The 14,950-nt window shown below is 42.7% G+C and overlaps 1 protein-coding gene across 1 annotated transcript in view; it reads left to right on the top strand.

Annotated features, from left to right (window-relative positions):
• Window positions 1-11,273, top strand: part of sema4f (sema domain, immunoglobulin domain (Ig), transmembrane domain (TM) and short cytoplasmic domain, (semaphorin) 4F) — a 57,512-nt gene extending 46,239 nt beyond the window's left edge. The window contains exons 2-15 of the mRNA XM_026161674.1: window positions 1,119-1,267; window positions 1,637-1,696; window positions 5,338-5,436; window positions 5,817-5,925; window positions 6,062-6,181; window positions 6,278-6,429; window positions 6,507-6,688; window positions 7,009-7,150; window positions 8,033-8,246; window positions 8,494-8,603; window positions 8,699-8,850; window positions 9,092-9,147; window positions 9,269-9,459; window positions 9,581-11,273. Coding sequence (XP_026017459.1) covers window positions 1,119-1,267; window positions 1,637-1,696; window positions 5,338-5,436; window positions 5,817-5,925; window positions 6,062-6,181; window positions 6,278-6,429; window positions 6,507-6,688; window positions 7,009-7,150; window positions 8,033-8,246; window positions 8,494-8,603; window positions 8,699-8,850; window positions 9,092-9,147; window positions 9,269-9,459; window positions 9,581-10,288 — 2,444 coding nt within the window. The 3' untranslated portion in view covers window positions 10,289-11,273. The remainder of the gene's footprint in view (window positions 1-1,118; window positions 1,268-1,636; window positions 1,697-5,337; window positions 5,437-5,816; window positions 5,926-6,061; window positions 6,182-6,277; window positions 6,430-6,506; window positions 6,689-7,008; window positions 7,151-8,032; window positions 8,247-8,493; window positions 8,604-8,698; window positions 8,851-9,091; window positions 9,148-9,268; window positions 9,460-9,580) is intronic.
• Window positions 11,274-14,950: the final 3,677 nt, after the last annotated feature.

The following is a 14,950-nucleotide window of genomic DNA, read 5'->3' as shown; positions in this document are numbered from 1 at the left end:
CCACATGCTGCACTCATTAGCATTTATCTGTCATCTGATTTGTCATCTGTGGTGCAATGGCGCTTCTTTATTTTGTGTTCCTGTGTCTTTGATTGGGACGTCGAAACCAATCGCCGGCCCCGCCTTCTTTGGAGGCGAAGCCGTGTCTGGCTTTCTTCGTGAGGCTAAAAAAGGGTGACATTGGAGGACTTTAAAAAAACTGCTAAATCACACAAACACACACAATCGCTCACCAGTACTCAAAAGAAGTTCAGCACACAGCTGTGCTCTTTCCTCTCAGCAGCTGGGACATCAGTACGCACACACGCACAAACACACGCACAAACACACACACACACACACACACACACACACACACACACACACACACACACACACACACACACACACACACGCTTTGTCCTAGAGCTGAAAGAGTGGGAGGGAGAGTGACTGAGTGAGAGAGCAAGCAAGAGCTGGAACACAATTTAAAAGCTTCGGGGATTTGATTCATTTGATAGTTTTTAGATTAAGGAGAGAATTATGGCTGATATTACACACCATGTATTATGTAGAAGATGAATCAGTTATGTATTATACATTATGATTATGCATAATTTAGTTTGTTGTATTTCCTCCTCTGCAGTGGATTTGCGTTTGAACGAGGACGGCGTTTAAAAAGGAGGCAAACAGAAGGTTGTTTCCAGAGAGCTGCAAGGAAGGACGGAAGAGTTGGAAGATGCCTTTGTTGTAAACAGTATATCACTGCAGAGAGAGAAGGGCAGAAAAATGGCGGTAAACATCGAGTGAAAAGAACGATGAAAAAGTCTCAGAGAGATTAGGAATTAATCTGCTGCTCTGATTGTGTAAGAGGACAGTGTGAAACACGGGTTACGCTCATCTCTCCCTTCCTATTCTCATCCCTCCATCCCTTTATCTCTTTAGAACTTCTTGCTGGGAATATGGTGTTTGCTTAATCTCATCCTGTCAACCATTTGTTTCCACAGTTACATGGGTCAAGGAGGCAGCGAACAGATGTATTTTTTTTCCAAGCCCTGTTTTCTGAGTGTGTCTTTCCAAATTCATTTAGATCCTGTTATTGACATATATCACCCCCTCTCACCCCCTCTGTCTGACAGACACCATTCTGGGTTCGGAGACTTTCGGCGATGTGGCAAACTTCAGCACCTTCTTGCTGGACCGCTCATCGGGCATGCTGTTCCTGGGTGCCAGGGATGCCATACTGGCTGTAGACACCAAGAAGCTCAATGAAAAAAAACCATTAAAGGTAGGCGCAGTGCCAGTGTGTGAGTAACCAGGCAGCAGCATTAAACCACTGAATACAGGGTGTATCAAAAAGAATCAGGATATATACGTCCCCCGTCGCATACGTCCATATAATAGTCAAACTTGTCCCATACTTGTGTTAGCGTGTCTGGAGTCACTGCAGTTACTGTTGTTATGCTACCTACCAGCAAACAAGTGAAACTCTTTCTAACAGTGCGTGTTTTGATCGACAGCGGTGTACAGCTGTGGATTTAAAGCATTAAATGTATTTTGTGTTGTATTTGGTGCTCTCTGCCAAAGCCTGTATTATCTTTGTGTATAAGAAAACTGACAGACTTACTACGTCTGTGTATCTTCTTTCTTCCTGCAGATTATTTGGGACGTCTCAGACGACAAGAGGAAGTCATGTGAGGGAAAGGGAAAGACAGAGGTGAGAACAGTGCATGTATGCTGCTTGTGTGTTGTTTTTGTGTAGTTCAGCCAAACTGGTGTTAATGCAAAATTGTAGTACTGTCTTAAATCTTGCTATTCTGAAATGTGGCTTTGACTTCCATTGTTGCTGTTTGAAACCCAAGAACAGACTGGAAAACACAGCCAGCACTGAAACTTGTACTTCCTGCAGGAACTCAGCTCAGTCGTACCCAGATAAAATCTAATGAACCATTTGAATGTCCATGAACTACGCTGATCGTTTCTAATATTAATTGAGTTGCTATGTAAATGAGAATATCTGGCTTAACTGTTTTACAAAGATTGCTGGATAAACATAAACACAGTGGACTAGAAGGTATTAATAATGACGAATCCCAGCCTTTGCAACTGAGGAGACAATGCATTTATCAGATATACCAATAATATGTATAGGAGTCCATTCATACTCCACCCATATATACATGAATGGTGCACATGACTAAGCGCATGGTCCTCGATTGAAGCTGTAAAGATTTTGATGCATGCAACAAAGTCTAGGTCTTCATTAAGAGAAACCAATGTAGACAAAGAGGAGGTTAGTGCTTATATATATATATATATATATATATATATATATATATATATATATATCACCAAAGACTTAGATGTCACATGTCTCTGCTTTTATTTTGTGCTGTGCCGTACATTTGTGTGTCTTTGTGTGTGCTTTACAAACCTGTGCTGTTGGGCATTGGATGGGAAGTTCTGGGATTTATGCCAATGCCCCAGTAGGGGTGTGTGTGTCTGTGTGTGTGTGTGCTCGCGTGCATGTGTGTATATAAAGAGAGAGAGCGATAGAGATGAAAACCCAGAATGAAGTGGATGTGGACTCACAGATGTCCAGTAACTGACTACGGAAACTGATCAACTAGAGCGCACTATCCACTCCACTGTACATGTCAGCATGTTACTCTGCTCTGACCAAACTGCTCACAGAAACACACACTTGATCTACATTTCTTGTACCTGACTGATTTATTGGTTTAAACAAAAAGTAACAGACTGAACCAGATCTTTTGCTGGCATAGTGGAGTGTGCGGCCTGTGAAAAACACAAAAGATGTCCTTAAATGACTGGATAATGCTCCAAATTGAATCAGAGCAGAAGAAAATCTCTCAAATCAAAGATAAACAAAGCCAGTGGAAGGTCAGCGGTTCAAAAGAGAAGGAAGTGCAATTAGTTTTGACCTGTTTTTTCGTAAACATCATCAGCACAGTTTGCTGTTCTCTACTGTAAGGAGGTGATAGACTGATAAAGCCAGGAAAGGGTTGTTTTTTTCTACAAAGGCATTGATTACAAGAATATACGTGAGTCAGATGGTTTAAAAAAGTGGGGGAGGGGGCGCAGGAGGGGAGTCGAACCAATAGAGAAAGAGGAAGTGCAGGGGAGAATAAATGAAGATTGCAGAGACAAGACAATAGACTCAACAAGAGAGTACCTGCCCGTGTGTGTGTGTGTGTGTGAATCATGTGAAAACTGCAGACTCAGAGACAAATAAGGACACGTTAGTAATAGCTTACTCCTATCAGCAGGACATTACTAACTACAGGATTACAGGAAAAGACGTGGATATATGATAAAAGATCTGACTTGAGTTTAATTCTGTCATCGCATTCATCATAAGGTGTAAGAAAACGTCAAAGCTTTAGTAAGTAGTGGGTGTGCATGTATACAGTCATCATACTTTACTAGTTATTGCTTCACTGATACTAAAATCTTAAATGCTTCTTGGGATTTTTTGGTTTGTAAGTTTGAATCTTTTCCGGTGTAACCCCCAACACCCCAACATGTCACAACACATGGCTTCCTCTTCCTGAGCCAAGTTCTGCTGAAGGTTCTTTCCTGTGAAAAGGACGTTTTTCCTTCCTGCTGTTGCCGAGTCCTTACTCATAATTAGTTGTCTGTCATTCAGCTGAAAGACACTAAAACTGCACTAATGTGTCATCTTCAGGTTCAGAGGGAGTTTTTTTCTCCTCATTGTCACCAAGTTCTTGCTCAAAGTGGATCGTTGGAGAGTCGGTTACTGTTTATAACCCTATAATATAGACTGGCTTAAGATGACTATTGTTTCAATCTGGTGCTATATAATTCAAATTAAATCAAATTAAGCTGAGGCTTTGAGGGAAAGACGAAAACAACCCCTGTCAATCAATATTTACTTAATTTACTTCAGGTACTACAGTAGCATCACTGGATATGCTGCACTGTCAAAACTGTTGTGGAAGTGCTTGCAAGGAGAAAGTCTGCAGAAGAGAAGCAGTGAGAAAAGTGCTGGACAGAAAGAGATAATGGAGGGTGAGCGCGGAGCATGAGGTCAGGAAAAAAAAATTGGACCATGTCCTCTCACACACATACATCAGTAATTACCGGGAGATTGCTTTGAGCAGGTAAATGTCAGCAAGCATGAAAAGCTTTTAGATGTTTAGGTGGCAGGACTTTTTATTTCTGCGTTGCGCACCAAAGTCATTAAAGTTTTTACTATGAAAGATGTATAATTGGAGGCCATTTTAATCAAGAGTACAAAAGAATTCAATAAAATCAAACAGAATAGAATAGAGCCATTCGAGCCACCCCCATGCCAGATTGTGAATGAAGCTTATTAGTATGAATGGGGTTAATTTGGGGCCAATGAAATAGCTAATCCCAGGCTGATCCCTTTGTTACCAGCCTGAGCTCCACTTCTGTCTTTCTCTTGTTCTCTCGCTCTCTTTTTTGGCTCTCTGTCCAACTCACGTGGAGCTGTACCAGCATGGAGGGCTGGTTTGAGTGACACGATCTGTGCATCAGAGAGGATCAGGTCTCTGGGGAGGTGAATCAGGCCTGGAGCTCATCCAGGATGGCACACACACACACACACACACACACACACACACACACACACACACACACACACACACACACACACACACACACACACACAGAGCTTAGTAGAAATTGCTTACGTCATGGTTTCTTGGTAACTGGCATGGGACAGTGAGGGTGTTTTTCCGTAACAGCTTCTGATGTGTGACAATAAGGAAAGAAAAATAAAGTGTGCTCAAATATATGTGTAATCTGGTGTCATGCATGAAAGTGGATGATCTCAAGTTTCATGCCTGTGTGTGTGTGTGTGTGTGTGTGTGTGTGTGTGTGTGAGGCCTCGGCTGATAGCAGTGGGAATCTCAGGTGTCACCTCCAGCAGCAAGGCATCTCCAATTTCCTGTTTTGTTGTTCAAAACTGAACTCTTTACCCTTTAAACTCTTTAAAACGGCTCATGAAGAAAACACCTTTTTGTCTCAAAATTCAAAACATTTTTGAAAATCATTAATCATTTGGTGTTCAGCAACAAGAAGAACAAAAAAAGGCAGAAAGTTAATGTTTATAACGAAACTTATTTATATATCAGTGTAGACCAAGACTATTTTATCATATAACATACCTATTGCCCTTTTTCACTCAGTGAAATCATTCTTAATCCAATGTGAATTTAACTCTTATTAAACATGTGTAATTATGAACATATTTGCTGTATGTCCTGATTGTTAAACCGAGCTTAAAATGGATACAGTATCTTGCCTTCTATGTTGCCTTTATTTTTTACTGTTTGTCTCCCCCTGCAGGGCGACTGCAGGAACTACATCCGACTGTTGGAGTTCCTGGGAGATGGTCGCATCTATGTGTGCGGCACCTATGCTTTCGACCCTCAGTGTGCCTTCTTGGTGAGTGCGTCCATGCGCTTGTAGTTTAGCGACTGATGCATGATGATGACCTCTGACCCCGCTCAAACAGACAGACATACAGACAGGCGAGCCACAATATGGTTACATAATGGGTTTGAGTTTGCACATGCAGCATTAATGAGTGCAGATGGATCTCCCACACTTGTACCCATAATGCGTTTATACACCACCTGCAGTGAGGTCTAAAGACTTTTCCAGGCTTCAGCAACACCTTCTCACAGTAACTATTTTTAGGAGTTCATAATGAATGAATTATGAATGAAGCAGTGTAAGTTGCCAATAAGCAATCTGTGCGAGATCAGACAGAAAAGCCTGTAATTAATTAGGAAATATAAGTCCTTTGTTTCTCTTCTCTGCAGAATGCCACTACATTTACTCTGGAAGAAGTTGATGGAGTGGTGAGGATGGAGTCAGGGAAGGGAAAGTGTCCTTTTGAGCCTAGTCAGCATTACACAGCTATTATGGCAGGTAAGTACCACTGTGTGTGATTGACTGATTAAGTTTCCTGGTCAAAATGAAAATTTTAAACAAGAGTTTTTAAGCTCTCTTGATATCTTTATATAAAATAAACGTTGTCCTTTCTCTCATTTTTTTTGCCTTTTAGATGGTCTCCTTTACACAGCAGCTACCAGCAACTTCCTGGGAACACTCTTCGACATCTCCCGGGCAACGGGCCCTGAGCAGGAGCGCATCCGAACTGAACGATCCATCAACTGGCTCAGCGGTAAGAGACACATTTGCCCACAGTCACACATGCTGACCCCACACTTTCCCACAAGGATAATTAGAACTGTGTGTCTGCGGGTGTTTTTTCTCTCAGACCCAGAATTTGTCAGCTCAGCTTTCATAGAGCAGTCTGCAGGAAACCCGACAGGAGACGATGACAAAATCTACTTCTTCTTTAACGAGGTGGCCAAAGAATATGACTTCTACACCAAAGTCAAAGTACCCAGGGTGGCCCGGGTCTGCAAGGTAACCCACTGTCTTGACTGAATCATTGATCCCTATATATGATTGAATCCCTGTTAAGATTAACTCTGTCTGTTCAGTCTGATGTGGGAGGGATGAAGACTCTGCAGCGACGTTGGACCACCTTTCTCAAGGCTCAGCTGGTATGCGAGGACAAGCCCAGCGGCCAGCGCTATAACGTCCTAACTGATGTTTTCACCATGCAACATATTCCAGGCGACCCCAGCAGCACACACTTCTATGGACTGTTCACCTCCCAGTGGTAAGCCAAAGAGTAACCAAGAGGCCAGAGCAGAGCCTTGGTCATACGAGATATTGTAACACTAGAAATGTAGTTTCTTGCTGTTGTCTTCTGTTGTAGACAAATATAGATGATCTATCAGTGGATATGGTGCAATACAGGCTCATTCACAGTTTTCAATTGCATGATATAAAAAGTATAAATAAGCATGAAGCTGTTTACTTGCTGTAGCTTCATGCTTATTTTCCAAAAAAAAGATGTGATTTTACTCTTTTTAAAAAATGAGCTTTTTCCTTCCATACTTAGCATCATGCTAAACATTTATTTTCCCTTCCTCACAGGGAGCAAGTAGACCTGTCGGCCGTGTGTGTTTTCAGCCTGTCTGACATCAGCAAAGTGTTGGATGGTCCATTTAAAGAGCTGAAGAAAAGCTGCGACAACTGGATCAATCATGAGCCGATCCCCTCACCGCGGCCTGGCCAGGTATTAAACTGCACTTTCACATTTTCGATGATTTACACTGCTTTTCTGAATCTAAATATGGCAGCCCGCAAACATCACGGATGATTTATTGTTGTTGTAGAAGATTTTACAATCTAAATAATGCTTGGTTTACACTGAACATCCTCTTTAAAGTTCAGAAAGGAGGAGACATTATGTGAATTTCTCTAGTGGATGTTTAGGAATCATTTCTTTGATCCAAGGCGTAACTTGTTTGGTCCAATATTTTTTTATCCTGCCAAAAATACTTGATCTGTTTGGCATTTAAAACTGAGGTTAAATGAGGTTTGTTCTCTTTTATTAGCAACGTGTCCTTCTGGATATGATCCAAAGATACTCTTTTACTCTGACCTTTTGGGAAAAGGTCAGAGTAAAAACACAGTTTCTTTAATCTGTGAGAAGTTAGTGAATATGTTTGGTGTACATATATTTATTTTAACAGTTATATTTAACAGGGTGGCACACATGTTCAAAAGTACAGCCATCTGTTTATCTTAATTTTAGCCATCTATTCAAGTACAGGCTGATTTTCAATCCTCTGTTCAGATTTTAGTTCCACAAATCTTCATCCAGTGCATTTATAATGTGAACTCTGATGAGGCGGATGTATAGACTTTATAACATTTGGTTTTGCAAGAGTTCTCAGCTGTATATATTAAAAAATAATAGATGAAAATAAATTCCAGGTTAAATTTATACCTTAGTTATTTCTAAAAACATGATATCTTCACATTTTAAAGGAGGCACATATGAAATATTGTGAAGCCCTCTGGAAGTTCAAACTTTAAATGTACCATGCATGCATTTTATTTGACTTTACTACCATAAATTACTAAGACACACCCTTTCCTTTCTTTATAATAGTGTTTAAACAGTGCATTAAAGGCTGAGGGCTTTGAGTCCTCGCTAAAACTTCCTGACAAGGTGCTGACATTTGTGAGAGACCACCCTCTGATGGAGAACAGTGTGACTGCAGCATCCCTGCTGGTTCGAAAGGGAATCAGTTACACCAAACTGGCTGTAAATCTGAAGGACGGCAGCGAGGAGCGGAGGGCAGCAGTGCTGTATCTAGGAACAGGTGAGAGATCAGACAATAGAGACGACAGGAGGATATAGAAATTGTAGTGCGTTTAAAATTGTAGTTAATGTAGGCAGCTCCCTAAAGCTGAACTAAGATACAGATAAAGATAATGGTCCTTAGAAATTAAATACTGAAGTCAATGCAAAATTGATAAAAACCTAAACTTTCACAAGTTGTATTAGAAGTTGTGACACGAATGTGAAATAATTAAATAAATAAAAATAAATAAAAAAATGTGTTGCAGACCGTGGGGAGCTCCACCAGGTGGCAGTAGTGGGCCAGAATGTCACCTTACTGCAGGAGACTCCTCTGTTCACATCACAGGAACCTGTTAACAATATATTACTGCACAAGGTAGAGCGCACGTGCGTGTACATACACATACTATAAGCACAGCCGTGCTTCGTTCCATTTCTCAGCGATTCTGCAACTGTTCTCCGTGTTTCCAGGGCCACGCTCTGGTGGGCAGCCCTCTGTCTCTGGCTCGTGTCCAAGCTGAAGGCTGCGCTCTGTATCGCAGCTGTGAGGTGTGCGGCAGAGCCAGAGGACTGGGCTGTGTGTGGAGCACAAAGGAGGAAGCCTGCAAGCAAACAACAGAAGAGTGAGTACTACAGGAATATCACAATGAATTGGAAATTTTCCAGAAAAATGGAAATGAAAGGCAGGCAGCAGCTGTATAAGGTTATAAAATACCACAGTGACCCATTTTTATTCCAGCAATACTTTCGTGTACCAATGTTTTCCTAAGGAAAAAAAAAATGGAAATGTAATACAGAAAATTGAGCTATATGTAAGAAGCGTTTATAACATATAATATGTTACAATTTTGCCCTTGTGTGCAGGCCCGGTCCCGGTGATGTGGTAGACGCTGCCTTAAAAAAGTGTAATGTAGCAGAAGGTAAGTTTATACTTTCATTTAAGATAACGTGATCGTCGCTGTCCAGTGTGATTGTGAGTGAAAATGCCTCTGCTGTTGTTAATCAGCTATTCGCCGTCTCCGTTCTCGCCCTCCGCTCTAGGTCGCTGCAATCCGTCGCCCCAAGTGCTGCAAGTGTTCCGGGGCCTGCGCCTCTTGTTGTCGTGCGTCCAGCTGTCCCCTCGGCCCTGTAGCTGGGAGTATCCTCCCCACAGACACACCAGGCAGCACAACTCTGACCTGGAGGTGGTTGTCACTGACGACAATCTGGGAAACTATGTCTGCACGTGCCAGGTATGAAGCTACGAGGCAGGCCTGTGTTTGCTTTCCTTTTGTCATTTTTTGTTGTTTTTGCTTTTTTTTTTTTTTTTGAAAATAAGGACTTTTTTTTGTCTGTGCTATTTCTCTCATGTAGGAGGGGGGGCCGGCAGTCAGAGACCCCACCCCTTGCCGCAGAGCAGCCTATTATCTGACACTAGAAGCTCCCAGTGTCGAAAAAGTATCAACATCCGAAGGTCGTCATATCCTGGCCTTGTACATATTTGCCATCTTACTAGTTTTAAGTTTTGTCGCCGTCCTTATCTTCTTTGTGAAACGGCGGTGTGGGATTGCCCGCAACCTGCCAGATAATTCGTTGTCATCGGGAAAGGGGCGGGACTTGCTGGGTTCCTCGGCCACTCCTCAATCTCCCAGCAGCTCCAGCCTTTTCTCGGATGGATTCCGGATGGCGGAAAAACGAAACGGGACGGCGACTTCGACCACAACAACCACGCTCCTTAGCAACCATGGAAACGGTGGGCACAGTTACAGCGACACTCTGATAAGCAGCAACTCCAGCAACGGCCATGGGAATTCTCTGTACGCCAACTGCAACACGAGCGGCAGCGGGAGGAGGCTTGGCCCTGAATTTCTATCACCAGATATGCTGGACAGAAGGACGGGGGAGCGGGAGAGAGTGAGGTCTGAGGGGGGAGAGAGAGAGTCAGGGGAGGGAGAAGAGGTGGAGGAGGGTCTGAGGGATGGGTTGGGGGAAGGAATGAAAAGACTAGAAGAGGAGATCTCCAGCTTTACCATGTTTAAATCACCAGCACCGCTGGCTAGGTGTGAAGAAAGTTCGATATGAAAATGTTCGATACCATTTTGCATCCTCCAAAAAACCTGAAAACTACTGGAATCAGTGCAAAGTGGCTACTGCCAAATGCCTTTGAATACGAGCTGTGACGTGAGAGAGACTTCAGAGATTTATGAGAAATATAACTTTATGTCCAAGCATGTGAGAGAGACCTGTTATGCACAGAGAGAGCTGCAGGACAGAAATCATATGACAGTGTTGGTATAGACTTCTTATAATGAGTAACTCAGGATGAGAGCTGTTGCCGATGTACATATAAATGTAAATATGAGCAGTGTGAACAGGTGATAATGGACTTGAAACTGAGCGATTACATAATTCTAATATTACAAAGAATCAAAGATGAAACGTCTACATCTGTAGACATGGAAAAGCCATATTGTCTTTCTCCTTAACCCCTGTTGTTGTTTGCTCTCATTTGCTTCTCCTGGAAAGGAAAAGTGCACTTCTCTCTCACCGCCTGTCTCTCTTTCTCTTGCTGTCTGTGCTTCTCTTTCTCACACACACCACTTGAATCTCAAAACTCGATGGGTTCAAAGGCACCAAAGGACTGCTGAGCCATAGACTGCCCGGTCAGACCTGGGCCTCAAACAGAGAAACGTCACTGACAGAGATTTAGAACCATAAATTCACTGAGGAGCCTTCACATGGACTGCAGTGACTGTGACGGGGCTGTCCCTTTCTGCTCTGCCGAAGATGTGCAGAGGCTGATAGGTTCAAGGTCCGTCAGACTTGTGTCACTGTGGAAAAGTGTAGTTGCAGCGAAGACGCGAGAAACTGAATGCTGCTTTCTGTCACTGCTCAGATTCACCATCACTGAGACAGAAGTCGTTCAAAGGATATGAAATTCATTTCAGTCTCTAGGAATGGACCTTATAGACTCAAAGACACCATCACCTCATGTTGTGAGTGTGGATTTTAACATAAAGTGTATTGTTTTGTCACGTTGTTTTGTAATAAAACATTTAAAAAGTTATTATCCTGTTGCCGTACTGTCTGCTAAAAGCATGGATGTGGGGACATGTAACAAATAGTGACGTGTCCTTCTTTTGAATGCACAAAGCAGCTTCTGTGCCTCATGTCTGTGTAACTGTCTTCACCGTAGTGCGTATGTGGTCCTGTTTGTGTCTATGACTGAGTGTGGGTACCTTGGTACATGAAATACATGGATTATATTACACCGTTGCAAATGCATCCTTTCACTTTTCAGTTCTTTAACTATACAGTGATGAGCTGTAAAGTTCATCAATTTCCCACATGTCTGCTGTAGAGCTTTGACTTCCAATAATTCATCATTCATACAGTAATGTTTGGTTTTTTTTGCTCACATGCTAAGGTAATGGGTTGCATTTATTTATATAGCACTTTTCAAGGCACCCAAAGCGCTGTATAATTCCACTATCATTCACTCTCACATTCACACACTGGTGGAGGCAAGCTTCAGTCAGTCTGCCCTGAGACTGAATGTGTCCTTGGGTGAAGTGTCTTGCCCAAGGACCCCTGAGCCACGGTCGCCCCAAGGTTTCAATATGCTGTACAAACAGTACAGAAATAGAGCTCAGAAATCCAAAGAATCCAAGACACATGAGAACAAGATCATAGACAACTCGACAAAGTGCAATGGGTGACTGAGACAATATATTACATAAAAAGGTGACTATAGAGACACCCAGGAGACACAGTTGAAAAACTTAATAATAAAGAACCTAAGAATCATCCTGATGATCTTTAATAATAAAAAACTGACAGGACCAAAAAACACAAAACACTGGGTCAGCAATCCAGGACCATGACAGCATTGTCAAGCTAAAAGTACTGCCCAACTGACTGATTTGATTCAGCACCAACATATAGTTGTTACTTGACATGAAGCCTATCTGCTCAGGAAAGAGAGCCTGGGCTGTGCATACTCTGCTGATGATCTGACTACTGAGCGTGAAGTGTCTGGAAGGAGTCACTACAGGGAACTAGTGAAAGTGTAAATAAAGACGCAGCCCTCTACTCCTCATTCTCCCTGACAATATTAGCCTTACTTTCCTTCACGTAATTCTCAATGTTTTCCATAAATGTGTCAATTCAAGGAAAACCATCAGGTAAAATTTTCGCAGATTTCTTCAGTCACGCCCTGGTGAATCAGCAGGCAGCTGATCAGTAGTGTTTTTGTTTCTCTCTCTCTCCCCCTCTCTCGCCTGGGTGGAACTCGTTGCAGGTTCACGTCCTCGGCCCACGCACCTGTGAAGAGGAAACACCTGTGCCTCATTATCGCTGTCAACGTTTAAACCAGAGGATGGCAGCTACTCATCGCTGGATCGTCGTGTGACTCAAAATATAGTTGATAGCTCTTGCTGGTTCTGTGCCTTTGTGCTAATGTGTATCCTCTACATAGATTTCCTGGATCTGTCACTGTGTTTCCTGAGAAGATTCTTATTGTGAGTGATTGGAGATTGGCTGGCAGCGAGCAGTGTGTGACCGAAGAGGAGAGAGTGTTTTTTCCTGTCTTCCCCTCTCTGGATTTGCCAGAGCCCTTGCCCCTGTCACCGCTGCTGTTTGACTGAGGAAGAATAAAGTAGTCATGGTAAGCCAATCACACGATCACTTTAAGATGACAAAGCAACAAGGTGATAGATACCAGTTTTTAAATTGTGTTGATAGGCCACGTAAAACCAGAGTCATGATAAACAATAGATACGGTGTTTTTTCCTTAATAGTTTCGTCATGTTTACTGTCTAAGGACAGTGCTAGCAAGCACTCTGCTTATGACCAAAAACCAAAACAAAAACAAATAGCCCGTTCGTTTTGGTGGAAAAATGCACCATGTCAACCAATCAAAAAATGATATGGCAACATGATATCTGGTTGTTTAGGAAAAGGGGCAAGTTTTGGAAGTGACGGCGAGAGAAAGAAATACAGCAGAAAAAGAGAGAGTGAGTTTTGAGGTGTGAGAGATTTGTGAGGTTTAGCGTGTTTGTAGTGTGTAGTTGGTCTTGTGTAGTTAATGTGTTGTGGATAGTTTTGTGTTGTGTGTCAGAACAATGAGGTGACTGCTGTCTCCAGGTAGAATCAGGAGTGATACACCTGCTGCAGTCAGACCTGCAGGCATCAGGCTGTGATGTTCTCCTTTATACTGGACAGAAATTATTTTTTTGAAGTGGCACAAATAATTTGTGTGGCATCTTATTGAATGTAGAACAGCTGATTGTTCTGTAAATAGTTTGAAATGGTTATTTAAAAAAGGGTAAAAGGTAAATGGCTGCAAATAACTTTGTTTCCTAAATTTGTGCATATGATTTTAAACTCATCCCCAAGTGGAGGAGTTCAAGTATCTCGGGGTCTTGTTCGCGAGTGATGGGAGAAGGGAGCCGGAGATCGACAGACGGATTGGTGCTGCAGCCGCAGTGATGCGGACGCTGCACCGGTCCGTCGTGGTGAAGAGGGAGCTGAGTGTAAAAGCGAAGTTCTCAATTTACCGGTCGATCTACGTCCCTACCCTCACCTATGGCCACGAGCTGTGGGTAGTGACCGAAAGAACGAGATCGCGGATACAAGCGGCGGAAATGAGCTTCCTCCGAAGGGTGGCTGGCCTCTCCCTTAGAGTTAGGGTGAGAAGTTCGGCCATTCTGGAGGGGCTCAGAGTAGAGCTACTGCTGCTCCTCCACATCGAAAGGAGCCAGTTGAGGTGGTTCGGGTATCTGACAAGGATGCCCCCTGGGCGAAGTTTTCCGGGCATGTCCCACCGGGACACGCTGGAGAGTCTCTTGGCTGGCCTGGGAACGCCTTGGAGTTCCCCCGATAAGCTGGAGGAGGTGGCTGGGGACAGGGAGGTCTAGGCTTCTCCGCTTGGGCTGCTGCCCCTGCGACCCGGCCCCGAATAAGCGGAGCAAAATGGATGGATGGATGGTGGGACTTCAAGAGAACTGTATATAAACGAATGCCCAAACGAACAAAACGGCTCTGAGAGCCGGGTCTTTGAAGTGACAAAGCAGCACGTACAAACTTCAAAACATGTACAAAAGACAACAGAAGTGCTCCAGGATGCTGGGCGCAGTGTTGAGCTTTTGTTACCTAGTGGCTACACAAGCCAAGAAGTACCAACAACCGGATTTGGTGTGTGGTAGTAACAGGTAAATGAACTTTTTTTTTTTAAATTATTTGAACATATATGCGTGCTTGTGTGTAAATACACAAACAACACACATATGCTTTCAATTGTGTAATTTAAGTGATCTAGTAGCTCTGTTTTGGAAGTTCAGTTAACGCTAGAAATGTGTTTTGGAGTTTGAACGTGCTTTGTCTCTAGGGGCCACCGCATATATTTATATATAAACATATATAAATAAAACCACTTTTTTTTTTACATTAGTAATTCCTTTTGTGCATAATTTTATATTATTGTTAATAATAAATTAATTAAAGCAACAAAACAACCTGAAGAGGCGGTTGGGAGCCGAAAGAGCCGGCTCTCTAAAAAGAGCCAGAAATCCCATCACTACTAAGAATCACCCTGAAGATCATTAATAATAAACAACTGAAGGGACCAAAAAACATGATCTGACTACTGAGAGTGAGGTGTAAGGAAGGAGTCAATACAGGAAACTAGTAAAGGTGTAAGATGCAGCATGATGCTTATGAAAGTACATTATGGACAAACATTGA

Source organism: Astatotilapia calliptera, chromosome 3 (genome assembly GCF_900246225.1).
Source record: "Astatotilapia calliptera chromosome 3, fAstCal1.2, whole genome shotgun sequence".
NCBI lineage: Eukaryota > Metazoa > Chordata > Actinopteri > Cichliformes > Cichlidae > Astatotilapia > Astatotilapia calliptera.
This window is presented reverse-complemented; position numbering and strand designations above follow the sequence as displayed.